The sequence below is a fragment of the Typopeltis vanoorti genome, chromosome 18 (genome assembly GCF_054136105.1).
Source record: "Typopeltis vanoorti isolate ZY-2024b chromosome 18, IOZ_Tvanoo_1.0, whole genome shotgun sequence".
Lineage (NCBI taxonomy): Eukaryota > Metazoa > Arthropoda > Arachnida > Uropygi > Thelyphonidae > Typopeltis > Typopeltis vanoorti.
The window spans coordinates 63,273,928-63,298,791 of record NC_143566.1 but is presented as its reverse complement, the minus strand read 5'-3'; the positions used below and the strand labels follow the sequence as shown (position 1 = coordinate 63,298,791).

The 24,864-nt window shown below is 37.0% G+C and overlaps 1 protein-coding gene across 1 annotated transcript in view; it reads right to left on the bottom strand.

Moving 5' to 3' along the window:
- The window catches only part of LOC150096717 (kinesin-like protein KIF21A), a 753,433-nt gene that overhangs the window by 329,934 nt on the left and 398,635 nt on the right, over window positions 1-24,864 (bottom strand). The window contains exon 19 of the mRNA XM_090408696.1: window positions 11,250-11,314. Coding sequence (XP_090264822.1) covers window positions 11,250-11,314 — 65 coding nt within the window. The remainder of the gene's footprint in view (window positions 1-11,249; window positions 11,315-24,864) is intronic.

Here is a 24,864-nt window from a genome sequence, read left to right as displayed (position 1 = left end):
TAGTCAACTAGCATCAGTACACTGGGTAGACGAGTTGTGTAAAAATTATATTGACAGTGTATGGGAATTCATAAAGGCAGTATCTTACACAAGCAATGTATAACATTGGAGTAATACACAGTACGAAGCGGCAGTTGGAGCACCTGCAAAACTCTTTCTAGAGTGTCTCGGCTAACGGAAAGAAGCAAGTGTTTGAAAGGAAAAATAAGCATAAGAGTGGGAGAGTTTCAGAAATGAAGGAAAAGAGTGTTGTACAGTGACTCGTTATTAAGAGGTGTGATAGATGAGAGTTTAATTAAATCGTACTTACTGGGTGCAAAATTTAAGGATGTAAATGAGAGTATTAGAGCGCAAAAACAGAGGGTGAAAGAATTGATAGTTGTGGCGGGTACGAATGAATTGAAAGGAGATAAATTTTTTATGAGAGAGGACTTGAAAGTATTGTTAAAGGTAGCAAAAGAAAAGAGTGACAAAGTTAGGATGGTGAGTCTATTGCCATGGTACATCAAAGAGGAGTTTAGGAGGAGGGCCATAATCGCAAATGACTCTATGCGCAGGTTATGCAGACAGCGTGGTGTGGAATTTGTGGAAGTGTGGAATGAGTTTGTTGGGCAAAAGGATTTATACAAGATGGATGGCCTGCATTTGAATGGATTTGGTGTGTGGAGACTGGAAAAAGTGTTGCTGAATGAAGTGAAAATGGATGTGCAGAACCAGGGAAACTAGAACTACCAAGGAGGGGGGGGGGGAGTGGATACGCAGACATCAGTGAGGCAGTTGAGTGTAAGAATGTATATAATGTACCCGAGCCAGTACTAAAGACAAGTAATCGGAATGGGATAGTTAGAATAACACATCAAGATCATCAAGATAGGGGTGGGACAAAGGGACCTCTGCATTTCATGTATACTAATGCCAGGAGTATTAAGAACAAGAAGGAAGAATTTTTGGCCTTGGTTGGCTCTTCCTGGCCACAGGTTATTCGCATTAGTGAAACATGGCTAACGGAAGAGGATATAGTTAGTGGGATAAAATGTGTAGGTTATAGTGTATTTAGGAGAGAGAGAGAGAGAATAAAATGGGGGGGGGGGGAGTGTTATTGATGATAGCTGATGAACTGCAGTCAAAGAGAATTGAAGTTGTATTGCAGGATAGTGAAAAGAGCTCATTTGAGGCTATTTGGTGTGAGATTGTGACTAGTAGAACAAAATATACAGTTGGGTGCTGCTATAGACCAGATGATGGAATAGATGGTGGAGATGGTATGCATAAACAAATTCATGAAATGAGTGTAATTATTATGGGGGATTTCAACTATAGTAACATTGATTGGAAGGAGGAGAGGACACGTGTGAGGAAGGAACTGGATTTTATTCAATTATTAAGGGATAACTATCTGAGACAGCATGTAATAGAAAATACTAGGGGTTTGAAAGTGCTTGACCTGGTAATAGCATCTGAGAATTTGAATGTAATGAATATGACCATGTTGCTACCTATTGGTGAGAGTGATCATAAGGAGTGATCTTTACCTGAATAAACATGTGGAATTTTCGATTAAGACAGGGTATATGTGGAATTACCGTGCTGGCAAGTATGACAAACTTAGGAGATTGCAGATTGCTTGGTTCAGTGCCATGGCATGTAAAACTGCAAGGGCTGGATATTGATAGGGCATGGGAAGTGGTCAAGGAACATTTACAGGAGGTTATGGATGATTGTATACCTAGGGTCTGAATAGTAAAACAAGTAGGAGTTAAATGGATGAATAACACCATTAAGCTTGAGCTGCAAAAAAAGAAACAACTGTGGAGGGAATTTAAAGAGAAAGGTGACCTGCAAGCACACGAAATGTATAAATCGCAGGCCAGAAGGGTAACGAGTGTGGTAAGAAAAACAAAAGTGGATTATGAAAAGAAACAAGCTATGCAAGCTAAAGAGAATCCCAAACAGTTCTTAAAATATGCTGCAAGCAAAAAAAAAAATTGTATACAGCAGAATGATTTTAAGGAATGCCGATGGTAAGGAGGTTACTGAATCAGTCGATATAGTAGAATTAGTGAGTGAGCACTTTGCAAGAGTATATCATCCAGGTGGTGACACTGAAAAAATGAAGGAACCATTAGTTTATAATGGTATACCAGCATAGGTCTTACGTGAAGCAGCTAAAGAATTATCAGTGCCCTTGACCATATTGTTTAATCTGAGTCTCAGGTCTAGTTTAGTCCTGAAGGTGTGGAAAGAGGGGAAAATAGTTCCACTGCATAAAGGAGGATCCAAGACTACTGTTGCATTTTACCGACTGATCAGCATATCAGAAGTCATTGTCAAGGTCTTGGAGAAAGTAGTCAAGGGAAAAATACAGGAATGGATTGATGAAAATGAGATACTGTATGGGGGACAGCATGGCTTTGTGAAGGATAGACCATGCCTCAGTAACTTGCTAAAGTTTTATAACACGGTGACAGCTGAACTGGATAAGGGTAATGGGTTTACAGTGATACTGCTGGAGCTGGCAAAGGCATTTGACAGGATACCACATGGAATTCTAATCCGTCAACTACAACATATGGGAATGGATATAGGGTTGGTGAGATGGATAGGTGGGTGGTTGATGGAGAGATATCAAAGAGTAGTTTATTCAGGAGTAGAGTCCAAAAGACGGCCTGTGTCTAGTGGTGTGCCGCAGGGTTCTGTTCTTGGACCACTGCTGTTTAATTTGTTCATTAATGATATAGGGAAGGATCTAAGAGGAACGGTTCATTTGTTTGCTGATGATGCAAAGTTGGGTAGGGCAATAGTGAATGCAGAAGATGTCAAAATTTTGCAGGATGATTTGGATAGATTGGAGTTCTGGGCTAAGGAGAATGGATGTCAATTTAATGTGACAAAATGTAAGGTTATGCATTTTGGGGTGAAAAGATTAGCAGCAGTATACCACACTGGTGGAACTGTACTCCAGGAGATTGACGAGGACAGGGACTTGGGAGTGTTAGTGGATAGGGAGATGAAGTTTAGGGGATACATTGCAAAAGTGGCTAAATCAGCTCAACAAATCACTTGGTTGCTGAAAAATACTTTGACGAGCACAGACAAGCAAGTTATTGTTCCTCTGTACCGAGCCTTGAGAAGACCTCATCTCGACTACTGTGCCCAGATTTGGTCACCTAGGTTTCTTCTTGATGAGGAGGAGGTGGAGAGGATCCAAGCAAGTGACCAAGATGATAGCAGGTCTATGGAATGAACCTTATGAGAACAGGTTGAAGATTTGTGGGTTGCAGAAATTGGTTGATAGGCTGAAAAGGGGAGATATGATTGAGACATTCAAATTGCTGAAGGGTTTCTATAGGATTAATTCAGAGGATATTTTTGAGATGAGGACTAGTGGTGGGAGAACTAGGAGACATCTATGGAAGCTGGGCAAGAGTGTGGTTAGCAAGGGTGTTAGAGCCAGGTTCTTTACTTTTAGAGGTGGTAAATGAGTGGAATAAGCTGCCAGAGTCTGTTGTGGGTGCTATAACAGTGAATGAGTTCAAGGCAGGGTATGATAGATACTGTGAGAATGTCGAATAGTTGTGTGGACATGATGTTTAGGGCCTCCCTCGATGAGTCTAAGGACTCTCTGGAATTGCCCGTTATAATAGTAATATAATATTAGTTATAACAGTTATAATAGTAATAATAGCAATAGTAATAATAACTAAATACCAAGGGTTAAGCAAGTAAACAGAGTAGAAGTGAAATAGATGAACAGTGAAATCAAGCAAGCCATATTGGAAAACAAAATACTGTGCAGGAGGTGCAAGACATGAAGACTATAAAGTGCAGACTAAGAAGGCTAGATGATAAGGTGCAGTATGAAAGGAGACTGGCTGGTTAGGCCAAGGTTAATTCAAGGGAATTCGTCCACTAAATACAACAAGAGGAAGAATAATTATGGCAGGTTGACACTGGTGGATAGTTATGGCAGCAGAGTGACCATTGCAAAGGATATAATGAAATTACTGAATCAGCACTTTATCAGCATATATCATACTAGGGTAAAGGATGTCATGCAATATGTAGAAGAAAGGCAAGTATTAGGAGAATTGTAAGTGCATAGTTGTTGATTGAGTTAGATGTTAATAGGGCTGTGGGAATGGATGACATGTAGTTTTAAGGAATGAGCACAACAGTTAGCTAAGTTCTTAACCTGGTAATTTAATCAAAGTCTTGCAACTGGTAAGGTTCCTAAATAATAGAAAGAAGGCAAAATAGTACCACTCCACAAGCATGGTTCTAGGACAGAAGTTTCCAATTACAGACCAGCGTGTATAACTACAGTTATAGTCAAGGTGCTGGAGGGATTAGTTAGGAATAGAATACAAGATTAGGCTGATGGACAAATTCTTTATGATGGCCAGCATGGATTTGTAAAGGATAGATCTTGTTTTTGCAATTTATTTGCATATTAGGATAAGGTAACAAGTGTGTTATATAAGGAACAATCATATACTGTGATATTCTTGGACTTAGGAATAGAATACAGGATTTGGCTGATGGACATAGTATTCTTTATGATGTCAGCATCTAAAGGGTAGGTCTTGTTTTTGAGATTTACATGCTTATTTTGATAAAAATAACAAGTGTTTTATATAAGGGAGAATCATATAGTGTGATATTCTTGGACTTTACAAATGTTTAATAGATTACCACATGATAAATTGGTATACCGCTGCAGATGATGGAATAGGTAGTATGCTGGTTAGATGAACTGCTGATTTGCTCTCTGAAAATGATACTAGCAAGTATCTCAAAAAAGGAGGATAAGCAATGGCATGCCTCAGGATATTGTTCTTGGATATCTGCTATTTTATTATCATCATTATTGTATGGATATCTTCATGGAATGCAAAGATTCATCGCAGGAGACCCAAACTATCCACACAATCTATCATACCTCTCTTCGAACCTATTAACAGACAAAAAACTCACAACTGACTATCATATTCCCTCTCTTTTTCCTATCAACCAACTTCTGCAATCCACACACACCCTCAATCTATCCTTATAGAGAACATTCCACACACAGCTCCCCATCTTGGTCACTTGCCTCTGAATCTTCTCTACCACTTTCTCACCCCCCCCCAAAAAAAACCCACCTACGAGACCAGACTTGTGCACAGTAATCCAGATGTGGACTTATTGAGGCCTTATAAAGAGGAATAAAAACTTCCTTATCTCTACTTGTTAATGTGTTCTTCAATAGCCAAGTAATCTTATGGACTACCTTAACAATACGTCCTCTAAACTTCAACTCTAAAGTGCAACATGTTGCATTTTGGAGTGCAGAAATATAAGGCTGTGTACTATATTGATAGCAATGTACCACTGGAAGTGGATGAGATTTGAGAAGTAGACTGAAGTTTAGAGGGCATGTTGGAAGTGTTGCAAAGACTGAACATTGTAGTGCTACTATGATAAGAAGTACACTAACATGTAAGGATAAGGAAGTGGCTGTGTCACTATATAAAGCACTGATCAGACCACAATTAAGACTACTGTGCTCAGATCTGTGATGTGGAAACACTGGAGAGGATACAGAGATTGGTGACTAAGATAATATCAGGACTCTGGAATGTTAGGTATGGAGAGAGAGAGAGAGGTTGAAGGAATGTGGATTGCAAAGTTTGGTGGATAGGAGGAAAAGAGATGACATGAAGAGACATTTAATTAGTGACAGATGATTTTTTATTGGATTAATCCAGAGGGGATTATAAAAGGAACAGAAGACAAGAAGGAAAGAACCAAAGGCTATCCCTGAAAGTTATGAGAGTGTGGTAAAAAGGATTGTGAAGAGTAGTTTTTTTACATGGAGAATTGTGAGTGAATAGAATTTTTAAGATTTTGTATGATAAGTATGTTTATCTTGTTACATAGGCTTCTTTGAGAATGGGGAACTGGACAATGAGACTTATTCATGCCTATGGTCCCACAGAAGGCTCTAATAAGGTAGAAGTGTAGGAATTTTCTGAGGCTTTAGAAAAAGCAACTGACACAATGAAAAAGGAAAAGTTGGTCCTTGTTGGGGATCTAAATAGCAGAGTAGGAAATGATTGTGAGACATACAAAAATATTTTGGGAAAATTTGCAGAAAAGAGCAAAGTTAATAATAATGGCAAATATCTGTTGGATTTCTGCTCAGGATATGGACTGGTTATTACTAACACCATGTTCCAACATAAAAATGTGCACAAATTCACATGGAGAGAAGAGGCAAGGAATAAGAAAAGTCTCATTGACTATGTTATTGTTGATAGTGATGTTTTCTCCTTGGTGCAGGACACCAGAGTGTACAGAGGATTTGAAATTGGAAGTTATCACTATTTAGTCTTGAGCAGGATAAAATTGAATTTCATATTAAAAAGAATAACATGTAAGAAAGTTTTAAAGCGAAGAAAAGTTCAGCAGCTCTCAGATGTGAACTGTAGACTAAAATAAAGAAAGATTATTGAAAAGAAAATGAAAGAGAGTGAGAACAGGAATCAAACCTTGGAGATTCAGTGGCAAGCCTTGTAGAAAGCCCTGATTGATTCAGCTAGAGAGGCATGTGGTGAAGTTGTCTGCAAGGATAGAAAAATTAGAACTCCATGGTGGACACAGAAAGTTAAAGAGGCAGTGAAGGAAAAGAAGAAAGCATATCAAAAGTTCCTGGCAAATAAGTCAGCTTGTGCTCTTAGAGAATACAGAGACAAATGCAAGAATGCTAAACACTGTGTAAAACTAGCTAAACCAAAGTCTTGGGAGGACTTTGGCAAGAATATAGAAAATAAATATGGAGTAATTACTTTGAAAAACTGCTAAATGAAACAAGCAGTGATGTCAGCACAGTGGTAAAAAACACTGACCAGGCATGCAGTCAGGAATACATATCCATACTTGAAGTAGAAAAAGCCATCAAAAGCTTAAAATGTGGAAAGGCAGCAGGAGCAGATGATATTCGACCAGAAATGCTGAAGTATGGTGGTATGAGAGTCTTACAGTGGCTGCACAGCATAGTTCAGAAAGCCTGGACAGAGGGATGAATTCCCGATGATTGGAGTAGAGCTCTCATAGTACCCATATATAAAAAGGGAAATAAAACCGAATGTGAGAATTACAGAGGTATTTCCCTACTGAGTGTTCCTGGCAAGATCTATGCAAGTATACTTGAGAAACGATTGAGAAGAATTGTGGAAGAAAAGCTGGGTGAAGAACAAGCTGGATTCAGGCGAAATAGAGGTTGTCAGGATCAGATCCTCACTTTACGACAAATAGTCGAGAAAGCATGGGAATATAACAAAGATCTGTATTTAAGTTTTGTCGATTTGGAAAATGCATATGACAAGGTGCCAAGAAAGAAGCTTTTCAATACACTACAGTTATATGGTGTCAGTGGGGCATTATATCAAGCAATACTTAGTCTTTATTTAAGTTGCAAGTCAGCAGTTAGAATTGAAGGAAGTACAGGAAGACAGTTTAATGTTAAATCTGGTGTGAGACAAGGATGTACATTATCCCCTCTGTTATTCATTATCTATATGGATCACATTATGAAGGAAATTATGGTATTAAACATGATATCAAAATTGGAGATGTTAATGTCAGCTCTTTGCTTTATGCAGATGATGTTCTACTTTTAAATAAATCCGCTACAAGATTCTCTGACTAAATTGAATAACTGTTGTAATAGATATGGTATGAAGGTCAGCAATAAAAAGACAAAAACAATGAAAATAGGCAGAATCATGATTGAAAATGTCAACTGTGTTGTGAATGGAGAACCTGTGGAACAAGTAAAACATTTCAGCTACTTAGGCACGATTTTTAGTGAAGATGGTAAATAAAATATAGAAATAGACAACAGAATCAGCAAAGCTGGTATGGTGGGAAGTCAATTGAATAAATTCATATGGAATAAGAGAGAAATTAATCTGAACACTTAATTAGCTGTATACAAGACAGTGTTCAAACCAGTTTTAACTTATGGATCTAAGAGCTGGGTCAGAAGTAAAACACTTGACCAAAGACTAGAGACTGCAGATATGAGAGTCTTGAGAAAGATTATAGGTGTGAACAGATGGCATCAATGGCGATATCATATTAAAAATGAGGATATTAGGAAAGAACTTGACATTGTCAGCATCCAGGAATGCATTAGCAGAGCTAATCTCAGGTGGTATGGTCACTTAAACAGAATGGGCAAGGAAAGATTAGCAAAATAAGTTTTCCCTGCCAGGCTGGCAGCAAAACGACCCAGAGGAAGACCAAGATATAGGTGGATTGATACGGTACAAAGTGCCTTAGACGACAGAAATATTAGATCTGATAATGTTGGAGTCTTGACAAGTAACAGACTGATTTGGAGAAAAATTGTAGATAGGAAGTTAGTAATGATGTAATTTTTTTTCATGTAGTACTATCATATCCTGTACACCCCTTGAGGGTACATGGCAGGAATTTGATGATGAACTACAAACAAAGATGTCAAATAGAAACTTTGTTTTTATTTCAACTAGTTTAATGAAATTCTTTGTTTCACTTCATCAGGAAATAACACAAGTAAACTAAAACTAGAAAGCAAGTAATAACAGTCAACATTTCTATTGAAAAATACTTGAAAATGTTTAAACAATGATAAAAGTGTATTTGCTATTATGCTAGCTGCTTGCTTTTGGATTGTGTAACATACTGCTGATAGATAAAAGTGTGTCATGATGATTTAAGGAAGACCAGACTTTATGTAAAATTATTCCTTGTTTTTTGTTACACTGTAGAGGATGCTTCATCATTTCATATGAATCTTTGAACGCTCAAGTAAAAATGATAATCAATGTGGTGCATTTCAGTTTGTTACCATTCTACTTGGTGTTCTGTTTCTGTTGTGCATGCTGTTAGCACTGATTTGTGCTTTCTTTCATTCTCAATGTCCTTGACATTCCGATCGGCATATCTGAGATATGCCGATCGGAACACTTAAAGGATCAAATTAAGGCTACCAGCACATACAATGGAAACAAAGCATCAAGTAGAATGGCAACAAACTGAATAGCTCCATCACAACACACCCATATCTACCAGTAGTATGTTACAGCAACCTACAAACCAGTAGTCAGCATAATAGCAAATGCACACTTTTATTTAAATATTTCCAACCATTTTTCAGTTGAAATGTTAACTGTCATTACTTGCTTTCTGATTTTTAGTTTATTCAGGTTATTTCCTAATGAAGTGAAACAAAGTATTTCACAAAACTAATTGAAATAAAAACAGTTTCTATTTGATATCTTTGTTTATGGTTTTATACTGGAACAAATAGTTCTAAAAATGTGTTGTTAGTTGAATGAACCTCCCACGATGAATCTGTCGACTCCACAGAGTGTGTAATGATAATAACTTTCTTCCCATCCATGATACTAATGTACTATCAGTTGAACAAATTCTCATAGATGAGATTACCATACAAGAAGAAAATTTATCTATCCCACATTCTTACACATCTTATAATTTTATACCTTTGTGATGTACAGTCAGCAGCATATATCATTCTTGAGAATGCTCCTAACACTCAAATGCAATGTTAATATGTTTCATCTCTCTCCTCAACTTTCTGCTTGTTCACAACAATAAGGTACTATCAGGTTGAACAACATCCCATATGTGGAATCATCACAAACAACTTACTAGAGAATTTATATTAGAACAGGATATGCTATAATTCAACTTCATAGCACATTCAGCATAAGGCCTAAATTTCTGTGTCTGCAAGAATTCAGTATAGCAGTGTTCATAATTCAAGACCATATTGTTCACGTTGCTTTCTGCTATAAAAACCATTATCTGGCATTTGTATCTCTTGTAGAAATGAATTGTTTTCTTGACTAAACTACTGTGTAGCAAGAGGCATCTTGATATCTGCTTCTGTGAGTCCAGGCAGTACTTAATTCTGTCTTAGTATCCTTGAACTGGCAACGAGTGAGAATCCTTGCTTGTTTGAAATGAAGTATGAGATCCACATATGTCACGTGAAGTGCACGTACCATTGAAGTGAACATACCATTTCAAAAGTATCGATTAGATTTGTATCAAGAGCATTAAAGCAACAAAATGAGTACAAATAAGTGCATAAATATGTGATGAACATCCCCTATCATGGTTAGATGGGGATTAATGGAATTAAGTATAAAAGTTAAAAAATAAATATCATCTGGATCTGCCTCCATCTATATTTGAGGTTGGGGGAGGAGTCAATATTTGGATGATTAATCATTCTCAAAATATTATATAAAACAAGACTACCGACTGTTGTTGACAAATATGCTATGGGAAGTGCTATGTACTCATGGCATCTCATCTGGATTAGAAAATTATCAACTAGTATAGATGCTTCCTTAGCAAAAAAAGTCTAGTTTTTTTGCTAACCAGCTTACTATTCACTAAGAATTTCATTACTAATCTTTAAAATATTCTTGGAGAATAACAGCTAAATCCCCAGTATACAAGTAGAAAACTCATATGGAATTTAGAAACATGTCTGAGAAAATTAAATTAAACATGCCAAGAAATTACATTCTTGTTTAATCCTAAATCCAAGTGCAAGCAAACAAGGTTTGCACATGAAATCTAATCATGTTGACTTGACTTCAATTGCCTTAGTCTCCCATAATGCAAAACAAACACATCCTTCTAGTTGTGTATAGTTCGCCCACAGTTTGTAGATCTCTGCTTGGCATCTTGCCAAGAATAGTCAATTCATGCTGAAGGAGAGAAAGAAATGAAGGACGTACGAATTGGTCACCAACACACGAAATCACATGCCTTATAGGTAAAATTTTCAAAATGTCATACAAGCAGCATAGTTAACTACAATGATCATAAAAGAGAAGTTAATTTTACGACGTGTAATAAATAAACAAGTCATCCCACAATACGGACTGATTACCCTATTATCGGAATGGATTCTCCTCCTGTTGACATGCGCAGAGGTCTCGAATCTGTGGGCATACTATATAACACTATACATTATGGAAAGGGTCACTACCCAGGCAGATTTTGACCTTTATTTAGGTCTCATCAGTGGAAGCCAGACCCAGAAGAGATACCAAGATTGAATTAATGCAGAAAATTAATCCATACAGTTATCATTAAAAAGAATGTGAACTTGTCTGGCATTTTCATTATATTGTCTAAAATATGCATTAATTAATGAACAGATAATAAAATAAGCTTACTTTTTTCTCTAAAGCCTGCCATCTCTGTTTGGCCAATTTAGGAGAAAACAAATTTCTCTGGCTATCTGTAAAAAAAAAAATTCTCATAAGTTGACTAAAGCCAAACTTCAAACTAAATCAAAATTAACTTTCTCAACCACATAACAGGCCATGGTGGATGAAATTGGATAAATTATCGGACATCTTACACTTTATTTCCATTTTATTTTGATGGTATCGTATCTCAAATGGTATTGCAGTTTTATTTGTACACATCACATAAATGTTTTGGTTGATGAAAATATCCATCATGGCTAGCTAGGTGGTCAGCTACACAATCCTAAACATAAAAATACAACTTTTAATGATATTCCCATGCTACTATCATATGCTGACCTGGTCGACTGAGTGGTTAGCATATCACCACTCTCCAACTAACAGGCTTGAATCCAACTATAGGCATAGACATTTGTGATTGCATTTAGGGGGAAGATGAATGTCACTACTCTGTTTATTTATTGTGGCCCTGATGTAGCTTGAAAATGTACCATGCTTGATCTCTTGAGCAGGGTTTCTGGATTATGTCAATAATAAATAAAAAATAAAAAATATATATAAAAATTAAAAGCAAGAGTGCTAATATGCTATGGGGAAGTGCTAAAAAGACGGGACAAAATCTGACAGAGATGCCCTAAAATTATGCTTGTTCTTCAAACATTTGATTTTGCATGTGAAAATAACAGGTCATAAACAAGACTTAGATAGCAATGAAACTCACAAAAAAAACTGCATAACCACTTGCCTAGGTGATTATATGTATAGCATTGCTATTTTTGTATCTTACTATTCAAAAGTGCTATATAATAATGATTCAGGCTTAACTTGTTTTCAAAGTCATTAAAATTGTGTTAACAGTGAATGTTGTTAAAATCCTAATATGACAGGGAAGTTTTTTGACAACTGTTAGGTGGTAGGTAATTTGCATTGCCTCACAGGGGACCATCATTCTGCTTACTAGAAATCTGAAGTAGCTTGGGGGGGGGGGGGGGGGGGGATGCATCTGGTCATTACAGAAAAAGTTCATACTCCTCTCCTTTTCATTTCAGCTTTTATCTGACAGACCTGATAACAACGTGCAGCATCCTTATCTGTATGTGCTTTGTCTTTATGCAATATATGTAAATAGTTAATTTTAGTTTATATATATTTCCAATTAAATTACTAATGAAATACATTAAATTTTAAGCTATAATTACCCCACTCAACCTACAAATGCAAGTTCTCAGATTTAAACTCTTCTTAAACTCTTCAAACTTTCAAGAGGTATGAACAACCTATCAAATGCTAGCAGTGATTATGCATGTGTTGTACATGGTTAAAAGTATCATCTTACAATGCGCTGGAAAAGCAACCTGTTGGATTCAGAATAGTTATAACAATTTACCTCCCCTAGTTTAAAATATATTCAACCAAAAATTATATACTTGTTTTCATCAACATTATTTTCTCAGTGAGAGGGATCAACTGCATTCTCTTCATATGCAAGGCTTACCAACAAAGACATTTCACACACAAACTTTTATTTTCTTACACTAGAGAGAAATATCGATGAAAACAAGAATATACTTGTATTTCATGCCTAGTATTGCATAACGGGAGAGGGGGGATTTTCCTTCAACTATCATAAATTCAGAATAAAGTGATAACATGGAGACACACCGTTTTTCTACCAGTATATAAGAAAGATGATTTTTGTCATTAAGATACCCTCTCATTATCACAATTCAGGTTTCTTCTGATGAGGAAACAGTATACTAAATTTCACCACGATGCACAACTATTATGCAATGTGAGAGTTGGAGTTAAATACACATTAAAGAATATACATACACAAGGCAAAATATATCCTACACGTTCTTTTGAAATGGCTATAGTCTCGACAATTTTACGCACTTTGACTCGCCGGTTATCCAATGCCATATCGTGCACTTGATCAATTATTTCTGGTAGTGTTCAACTTCAAGGCTGGTACGGCCAAGTTTAAACTAGGCAGCCCATTTCTTAATTGTCGAAAATGAAGGAGAAGAGTGCCCATAAGCTTTTATGAACTTGGAATAAATTTCTTTTGATGTTAAACCTTCTTTTACAAAGAATTTTAGAACTGCACAATACTCAGTTTTATCCATTTCAAGGGATACAGACAACACTTTTGCGTTTTGTAATGAAACTAGAAAATAAAAGAAAGGAAAACTGTAGCTGAAGTTATTAAATAAATGAAATGCAAATGTAAGTTTCTGTGGTTTAGCAGTTCTGTGGGAAGTTTTCAGTATTGAGACCATATTATGATGTAAATAAAGAGTAATAAAAATTATTATTATTATTATTATTCAGGGCTCCATGGAGTCAAAAGACTCATCATGGGAGGTCCTTCCTAAGAACATAAAGTCTGTCAAGACTCATTGAGGGGAGGTCCCCCCCCCCCCAAGAAACATCATACCACTCCATAAACTCATTGACCGTTCTCACTCTCACCACTCCATCAGCCAATGCATTCCACGGTGGTCAACCACCCTCCATGCAAAGAAACCACTCCTCACCCTGTTGCTCACAGTTTCCTTTCATAACTTCCTGCTGTTCAACCAAGCGAAAGAACTCCCCAGTTTCAACCCTGTAACCACCGCTTAACACTTTAAAAGTCTCAATCATATCACCTCTCCTTCTATCCACCAAACTCTGCAGTCCACATTCCCTCAGCCGATCCTCATAACTATCATTGTACAGTCCTGAAACCATCTTTGTTATCTGCCTTTGTTCCCTTTCCACAGTTAATTTATCCCCTTCAAATCCTGGGAACCAAATCTGAGAACAATAGTCCAAGTGTGGTCTGATCAGGGTCTTATACAACGGAATGATAACTGTTTTATCTCTGCAGGTCAGCGTCCTTCTCATTTTGCAGCAATCCTCTGTGTTACTTTCACCACCATTGCAATATGTCCCCTAAATTTCAGGTTGATGATTGATAGCAATCATCAACCTGAAATTATCTGCATTAAACAGACACCTCCATTCATTTGCCCATCTATCTAGCTTATTCAAATCCTCTTGCAGGGCTGCCGCATCTGCACTATTACTAATAATCCTTCCCAGCTTCACATCATCCGCAAACAACTGAATATCCCCTTGCAATCCACTGACAATGTCATTGATATAAAGGTTAAACAATATAGCAACAAAATAAGCAATTAAAATCAGACAAGTTTCGTACGTCGTAAGACTTACATCATCAGGGGTAGTGGTACATAAGTTTTACACAATAAAAGCCTATTAACTAATTATACATATTAGATGTTTTTGATAACTTCACAACTATTATGTTGTAATGGGGGACTTAAATGCAAAAGTAGGCAAAGATTGGGATACCTGGCCAAGAGTAATCGGAAAGCTCGGCTATGGAGAAAGCAATGAACGTGGCGAAAGACTGCTAAACTTCTGCTCAAATAATAGACTAAGAATAACTAACACTCTCTTTAAACAACCAAAACCCCAAAGAAAATGGACATGGATATCACCAGACAGACAAACGAAGAATATGATACGCTATATTATTGTAAACCAAAGATGGAAATCAAATATCCAAAATTGCAGATCCTTTGCTGCAGACTGTGGATCAGACCATAAGCTAGTATTAGCAACCTAAGAATAAAGTTAAAATCTGAAAGCACTTTTAGAGTCAAAAGGAGACTGAATGTAAAAAAAAAAAAAAAAAACTACAAGACAACAATATTCTAAGAAAATATCAACTAGAACTAGATAAAAACCTGAAGGAACTACCAAAACAGAATATATAAACATTAAAGAACATTGGTGCACATTAAAGGAAATAATATTAAAATTGGCAAAAATACAATAGGTTACACAGAAAGAGAAAGTAAAAAGGATTGGATCTCGAATGAAGTAAAAAGGTTAAGCGATCAAAGGAAAAGTATGAAATTAAAACAGAACTATAACAGAAATGAATATAATTATTATTATGTGACACCTCTAGGGAGTCCAAAGTCTCATCGAGGGAGAGTGTGCCAACAGCATTGAATAATTAACCCTTCCGACTACTAACTGCACTCAAACTTGCTTAACTTTTTGCGAGCCATTAGTAGCAGAGGTTCTACCAATAGACTAACCTTTGCCAGGCCCGAGAAATCAGAAAACTAGTTTAAAGAATAACTGGTTAGAAGAAAAATGCAAAATGGCAGAGAAGCTATCAAAAGAAAATAACCTCCATGGATTATATAAACAAATAGACCAAATTAGTAACACATGGACAACAAAAATGATAATGATCAAAAACAAAGAGGGACAACTAATTGAAAGAAAAACAAAACAATGGCCAGATGGGAAGAATACTTTACAGATTATATAATAAAAACAGCTCTCAGTATATTATCATTCGAGGCACTGAAATGGAAGAGGGAACAAATATCTTTACCAAAGAAATATTAGCACACAGCATAAACTTATAACTAGGAAAGCACCTGGTATTGATCAAATACACATAGAATTCTTAAAAGCAGGAAGGGATCAACTTTTAGAACCATTAAAAAGAGAATTTGAAAGGATCTACAAAAACGAAGCAATTCCTACTGATTGTACCAAATCAGTTATAACTCCTATATACCAAAAAGGAGATAAAACAGAACGCAATAATTACAAAGGCATTAGCCTCCTCAGCGTTCCAAGTAAGGTTTATACAAAAGTACTCCAAAAGAAAAAAAATTAAGTCATATATAGAACTAGCACTAGGAGAAAAACAAGCAGGTTTCAGACCAGGACAAAGCACAACTGATCAACTATTCACCTTAACCCATTTATGCCGGAGGTTGAAATTTTTGAATTTGTGCATGAAATTCATATAAGAATTTGAAAGAAAAAAAAATTGTTATTTCATTCCATTTTCGAGTTATGTGGAGTTCCAAAAATGGAACACTAGGCAAAAATATTGCTATATTGTACACAACGTATAAAATCCTGTTTCTTGTCTCAGAAGGTGGTGATACCTGCTATTGAGTGTGATATTCAACTGAATACTTCACATGTAAGGCAACATCACATTTTTCATATTGAAAACGTGTTCTTATGACATTCAGCACAGCATGTTTGCTTTCCCTGCTTGACTATCACGATTCATGGCATCATAACGTGAGTCAATGTTACGCTTCTGAGAAGGTCTTTCTTTTCGGCCAGGTCCTGTAGGATGCCCATGGATCTCTAGAAGATCCATTGGCTTCTCATCATATGCTTTATGCAGTTGCCAAGCATTTTGTAAGACCAATTCGAAACAAAACAAAAGAGGGCCTGAATACCATTTCTGCACGGATTGATGCACGATACTTATCAATGTTTTCATCAGCTCTGTTTATGCCTCCCATAAACTGATTATACACTTTGATCATATTTGGCTGCTGAACTTGGATCTTCTTTTTCTGTTTCTGGGAATAACATTTGACAAGACACAGAGGATTGACACCAGCACCAGATTATGCAATAGTGACAACACTGTTATGCCATTTGCAGACAATATTGCCTTTGCTATTAATTCGATAATCGAATGTGCCTCTTTATTTTTTCCTTAGATCATTATTCTGATTCCAATGGAGCTTTGTCAATGCAATCTTTTCTCATTGTACTTGTTGCCTGATGTCCCATTGAACTGAGCTTATCAAGAAGTACAATACTGGTGAAAAAGTTGTCGAATACAAAATCGTATTGTCCAGGGTGTGCCTCTGTAAGTGCCTCACTAAACTGAAGGACAACTGATCCATAGACACTGTATTCCTCATGTTTAGTATTTGGGTTTTTACCCTAATACGGTAAAACATGAAACATGTTGCACCACACCAAAACTTATAGCCAAACCGAATAGGCTTTCCCCAAATAAATTGTTTATACCCGTGACAACCAAAGTAAGGGATCATGGATTCATCAAAGATGAAACATGTTTCATTTGGAGCAAATTTCATACATCTCTCATTTAGTTTGCTTATGAGAGGTCGCAACTTGGAAAACTTGTCCATCAGGTCCGAATTTGCATTGTCAGCAACATGCAAATCAGAAAATATAGTTTCAAAGCGCTCACGTCTCATGGCAGCACTAACGAGTACATTATGCACATCTGTTCTTTGCTCCCAGAACATACATCGTCTAGGAATTGAGATGTAACCACTCAGAAAAATAACTCCCAGAAAACATTTCAATTTGGAGTTAGTCAAGCCAAGATTTACACCCTTACTTGCAGCGTATAAGGTGGAGTACATGATAATGAGTTCAACGACCTCGTCATCAAGAAAAAGTTCCAGAATTTCTGTGGGAGTTCTCATTTCGGTGAAGAAATCGTTTGGTAGTTGTGTAACAACTATACCTGGTATGGGCTGTGCATTTAGGTCAGCTTTTTTTCATTTGCAGACAATTTTTGTGAATTTCTTTCACTTTGAGAGAGGAGGTTGCTGCACAGTAGAGGTAGATGCAACTTCATCGACGGGAGAGTCATCTTCAGGTATATATGACAGATCATCTGAGTTAGACTCAGCATCAGAGCCATCTTGAATAAGATAAGCAGGTGCTCGCAGCAAAGAACCTGGCAGATTATTTATTGTTCCACCTTCTTCATCTCCTGAGTCCTCATCAGAAACAGGTGCTGTAGCATTTTCGGGTGGTTGTATCACTATGGCACTTGCTTCTGATGTCTATGCTGTCATCTGTCTTTAACAGGTCAGTTATTTCATGTAAACTTAGAGTTCGGGGCATCACGCGATTTGTAAAGTGGTTTCAACTAAAAAAGACAAGGAAAAAGATATATTATCCTAATGGTACTGGTTTTGCCTAGTGTTCCAAAAATGGAACATGGAAAATGTCAAACCTATAACTAATACAAGAATAATAACTTCTGTATTTTCTTTTTACAGCACAATAGCATAACTATTAGAAAAGTAATAGAAAAAAAAAATTACACATATAGGATGTAAATACACTAAAGTTGTATTTACCTGTCTGAGGATGGGTCTTCAAAAACCTTTTTCGAAAATCAGATCACTTTCCTGCACCTCAGTATCTGCAGCAGTGACTAACTCTGTGCAGTACATGATAATATCTACCCTTAGGAAGCAGACAGATGTGAAAAATCAGACCTCGTTGATGACGTTGAGCAGTAGGATATCAATAACTCCCACGTGACTACCGTTCCAATAATGGAACATGAGGCATAATTGGCTAATAGAAAAAGACACTAGGGTACAATCAAAGTTGCTATATAAATTTCATAGACTTTCATCAGGCATTTGATTCAATCCGTAGAAGAAAACTATGGGAAACTATAAAAGAATTTGGAATTCCTAACAAAACTATAAGAAAATAAAAAAATCTATATGAGAAATCTGAAAGTGCAGTATGAGTGGAGGACATCTTAACCAAATGGTTCCACACAGAGAGTGGAGTAAGACAGGGATGCAATCTGTCACTGGACCTGTTCAATCTTACACTGGAAGAAGCAACCAGTAAGACCTTAAACAAAGTAGATTCCAGAATCAAAATATATGGGAAAAATATAACATTTAAAATTTGCAGATGACATTGCATTACTTGCAGGCATGGAAGATCTACAAATTTCTGATAAAATAAAGGAAGAATGCACAAAATTTGGATTAAATCTAAACATAGACAAAATAAAAATAATGCAAACATGAAAAAGAAACACCAATCTGAAAATTGAAACTGCTAGTAAGAATCTAAAGCAGGTAGAAAACTTCACCTACCTCGGAGGAGTAATTGAGTACAATGAAATTACAAAAGATATAAACAGATGAATCAGTCAAGCATCCCAAACTTTTGGACAACTTAATAAAATATGGAAGTCAAGAGACATCAAACAAGTAACAAAAGTAAGAATTTATGAGACAATGGTTCTCCCAGTACTCCTCTACTTAGCTGCATGGGAAACACCTATAAACCATCGAAATCCAATATGTTATTCATCACTGAACATTGGCATCCTCTGCGACAAAATCTTATCTCAATATCTTCAATATGCGTAAATCCTACCTTTGCTAAGAATGGCAGGACTTGCACATTTCTCAGGTCTGATAACCTATGCCAAAGGTTATCAGAACTGGAAGCCTCTTTTACATGATCTGTTTTGGCATGAAATTTCCTTATCTCACTTTGTTGCTTTCAGTTGTTGTTTTACTGTTGCCCTGATTCCAATAACCTCACCAAACTCTGACTTTCTCTGAAAGTTGATCATATGCAGTCTAATTACCCTAAGATTGAAATAATCTTCCTGGGTGATTTCAATGTCTATAAATCAGACTAGCTTCCCAACACCAACTTCGCAGATCAAGCTCTAAGGGAAGACAAACCGTTTGCTATCAATAATGATTTAACAAATTGTTCACAACCCACCAGAATTCCAGATCATCCTCATCATTCTCCCAACACCCTAAACCCATTTTTACCAGCTCCCTCCAAATAAACTGTTGATGTTTGCTTTCCTCTCACTAAGTCTGAACATAACCTTGGCCATGTTTAGCTTCTTGCAAATCATGTTTCTTCTAATAATTTTCAGCGTCATATCTGGTAGCACTACAACAGTGCTGCCTACTGGGATGACCTTTGGGATTTTATTCCTCATTTCGATAGTCTGATTACTGCTTCTGCTTTTCTGATCCTAGCACTTGCCTGATGAGTATACTTTTATTCTCCACTACACTCAAAATCCTTGACCTTTATCCAAACCCTGATTCTCCAAACACTGTGCCAAAGTAACCTAAGCCAAAAATTTAGTATATGCCAATGACTGAAGTCAAACACTCCAGTGGCTCACTATGTTTACACTACAGCTTGAAACAACTGCAAAAAAAAAAAAAAAAAAAATCCATAGCAGACTTTGTAAGGGTCAAATGCATTAAGCTGATTCAAATGACAGCCAAGTCTTCTGGTCCTTTCATAAAGCACAACTTCTGCACTTCTATGGCTCCACTTTGCTAACCTATAAAGATAAGCCTCCTGGCATCTTTTCCCTCTCCAATTCCCATACACACACACAACCAAGGCAAATATCTTCTCACTGTTCCACAAACTATCAACAGTGTGCTTTCTCTGAAATTTTGCCAGAAGGACATTAGGAAAATACTCAGTCACCTTGATGCTAATAAATCTCCTGATGGCATTATATCTACACTTGTACTAATGCCATGTGTCCAAGAACTCACATCCACCCATTTTGTATCATTTCTTCAAGCATTCATATGAAGGCTATCCAAAAGCTTGAAAGCAAGCTTTTATCCAGCCTTTTCTCAAAAAGGGAGATAAGTCATTCATTAAACTATTATCCTCTTACTCCTATTTTGATACTCTCAAAAATAATAAAAACAGGCATTAATAGCCAACCACTTCACCACTTGGGGACTTACAAATTATTTGAGTGATACCAATATGGATTCCTCTATTTTTTTTCTACAGCAAATCTCACCCACTTTTCAAGATGGACACATGCCATAAAAAAGTTTGGAGAAATACAAGTGGTCACTCTTGCTATTCCAAGGCATTTGATCAAGCCTGGCACTGTGGCCTTCTTACCAAATTACCATCTTATGGAATTCCTCCTTCCTTTTGTGAAGATTACCAGCTTCCTTATCTGGTGTTAAATGCAGGTCATCAGATTTTTCAACCAATGCTAGTATACCTCAGGGCTCTGTGCCTGCATTCTTTCTCCTATTTATCAGTGATTTTTATTCCTCTGACATCCAATCCTATTCTAAGCTGTGTTGAGAACTCTCCATTTCTCTTTTTTTCATTTTCAAAACCTTGGTACTGAGGGAATTCATGCTTCAAGATCTTTAACACCCTGAACATTGATTTCCTTGAAATTTTCAAAGAAAATTTGCTACTAAAATGAAACCTTCTCATTTCATGGAATTAAAAATCATGCTTTGATTACCCTCACTTTTGACAATATTCTCTCACCAACTAGGATCAGCTTTTCTTCCTATGTTGATATTCACATTAAGACTATCCTGGCACAAGCAGGTCAGGTCCAGTCACCAGAGCCTCCAAAAAAAACTTGGCATTTTCATTCTGAACAGTACTTTTCTCAATTTCTGACCTTTATGAAGCTCAAATGCATCTGAGCTCAGAATACTGTTCAGATCCCCCAACAAGGACTTTTTTTTTTTTTCATTTTCTTTATGTCAGCTGCCTGTTCTAATGACAAAAAATTCCTGCACTTTTTCCTTAGAAGAACCTCCTGTGTGACAATTCGCACAAATAAGCTTCATTATCCATTTCCCTATTCTGAAGTGTGCCCAAATCACTCTACTTGAAACTGCTTTCAAATGAAGAAATTTATCTTCTTGTTTGTTGAATGCTATCTTCTTCTTCTTTTGCTATGCCTTATCCTGTGTTAAACGGGGTCAGCATTCCCATCTTTAATCTTCTTCTTCCAGATTCTCCGGTCCAGGGCATCTTCCCGACTCCATCCTTTCTCCCTAAGATCCTCTGCCACCTTATCCCTCCATCTGAGTTTGGGCCTGCCTCTTTTCCTCCTTCCCTCCACCTCCATACGCACTACTCATTTACCAACATACTCCTCTCTATATGACCGAACCACCTCAGCCTGCTTTCTCGTACCTTCTTACCGATCGGTCCCACCTTGATCATCCCTCTGATGTAGTCATTCCTTATCCTGTCCTTCTTTGTCACACCACTAATCCATCTCAACCTCCGCATCTCCGCCACCTCCATCTTCCTCTCCTGTGCCTTTGTTATAGACCACGTCTCCACGCCATGGAGCATCGCCGGCCTCACCACCATCTTATACAGCTTCCCTTTCATCTTACAACTCACTCTCTTGTCGCACAGGACCCCACTCATCTTCCTCCAGCCACATGTTATTTGGTGCTGTATTTCCTCATCCAGGTCACCAATCCTCTCGACAACCGACCCAAGGTACTTGAATTTCTTCCCTGAAGTTAACCTTTCACCCTGGAGTCATATGATCATATCCTAGTCACTCCCCGTTGATATATATTCAGTCTTTACTTGGTTATTTTTCATGCCTCTCTCCTACAATACCTTTCTCCACTCTTCCAGGGTCTTTTCAAGCTTCTCTCGAGATGATTTGCAGAGAACAATATCATCGGCAAACATCATGCTCCCTGGCGCCTCCCTCTTGATGTCCTCCACTAGTACATCCATGACCAGATCAAAGAGGTTGGGGCTCAGAGTTGATCCCTGATGGAGCCCTACGACAATGGGGCACCCCTCTGTCATGCCAACACTAGGCCTGACCTGAGTCATTCCTGAGTTTTCGCTCCCCTCATACATCTCCTTCACCAACCTCACATACTTTTCCGACACTCCCTTCTTCCTTCCTCATACACCTCCATACCTCCTGTCTGGCCACTCTGTCGTACGCCTTTTCCAGGTCTATAAACACCATATGTAGCTCCACCTGCATCTCCCTATATTTCTAATCATGTTGAATGCTATCACTACTCGTACAAAAATATATATGGAAATTAAATCCATTTTGTGTTATTTATTAATTTTGGGTGGTGTGCCTTGGACTTCACACATAATGCTTGATTGTATTCAGAAGAGAGCAATTCACTTAATTGATGATCCCTCTCTCACTGACCTCCTCCAGTCACTTTCTCATACATGATGTGTTGCTGCATTATGTCTTTTCTAAGGGTATTTCCATTGATATTTCACTGCTAAATTGGTTGCTACCATTCTTTCACTTTCTTCTAATCATGTAGAAACAGTTAGCTACTAATTAATACCCACTATAATTCAGCTCTGAACTTACTGAATCATATTCTCATCTTCCTCCTTCATTTCTTACCCCCTTTGATTTTTGAAACAATCTTCACTATAGTGTATTTGCAAGATTACATCAATCATATCTTCAAGAAGCACCATCAAGAAACTTCCTTTTTTTCTTTTTTTACTACTTGCTCATACACACAGCACTGTTATGTCATATGTCTTGGGTTGGGACATTGGCATGTGGGACTGATATATACAAAAAAAAAAAAAAAATGGTGGAAAATATTACAATGATGACAAAGTGTAATATAGAATAAAGGAAATGGACAGAAGTACTACACTGAAAACAGAACATAGACAATTGGCAGAACACATCATTAAGCAAACACAAAGGGACAACACAAAAAATAAAGTACAAATGCAAACAATAATGAAAGACAAATAAGAAAGAGAAGAATTAGCAGAGCATGAATAATAAAAATGAAAATCTAGAATAAACGTTTAAATTTTATGTTATCTTAAATTAATGTCACTTACTATCTTCATAATGAACTAAATATGAGTGTGGTGTGAAACATTCTCAGTCTTGACCATAGATGGCAACACTATTAGCAAGATTTTTTTTTTCTAAGTTGGTACATCTGTCATAAGCATCCATGTGAAATTGCAAGTCATTCTATCAAGAAGTTTGTTTTACACAGCTGTCTGAAGCAAAAGTATTGTCTGTATCCCTTGAAATGGATAAAATCGAGTATTGTGCAGTTCTAAAATTCTTTGTAAAAGAAGGTTTAACGTCAAAAGAAATTCATTCAAAGTTCATAAAAGTTTATGGGCACTCTTCTCCTTCGTTTTTGACAATTAAGAAATGGGCTGCCAAGTTTAAAAGTGCCAATACCGGCTTTGAAGACGATCCATGTGAAGGACATTCAAAAAGTGTAACACCACCAGAAATCATTGATCAAGTGCACGATATGGTATTGGATGACTGGCAAGTCAAAGTGCATGAAACTGCTGAGATTATACACATTTCAAAAGAACATGTAGGGTATATTTTGCATGAAGAATTGCAAATGAAAAAGCTTTGTGCAAGAAACGCACTCGTATGAAAATCTCTGAACAGTGCTCAGTGTTTTAACAAGAATAAAACTGATTTTGTACGTCGATTTATTACTATGGATGAGACTTGGATTCACCATTACACACTAGTATCCAAACAGCAGTCAAAACAGTGGACAGAAGCTAGTTGTTCAACACCAAAGATGAAAAAGACATTTAAATCAGCAGGAAAGGTCACGGAATCTATGTTTTGGGATGCTAAAGGCATTTTGTTTAAAATGTCTTTAGCATCCCAAATTGTTGAACTATGAATTGTTGAACATCTACCCTATTCCCCAGATTTGGCCTCCTCCGACTTCTATCTCTTCCCAAAACTAAAACTGTTCCTCGCTGGTCAGTATTTTTCTTCAAATCAAGAGGTGATTGCAGCTGTAGAAGGGTATTTTACAGATCTTACTGAGGACCACTACAGGGATGGAATAATGGTGCTGGAGCATTGCTGGAATAAATGTATTAATCTTAAGGGAGATTATGTTGAAAAACAAAACTAATTTTGATATTATAAATTCATTTTTTCATTGTTAGGCCGAGAACTTTTCAGACCACCCTCGTATGTATAGTCTGTACCATTAAAATAAAAAATAACCTGAAAACTTGTTCAACATTATAAATGGTGATCTCCAATTAAGAAGAAAAACAGACAAATGTGATGAACAGCTAGCCTGCATTATACAACCTAAACAGTTAGCACAGCTTGTGAAGA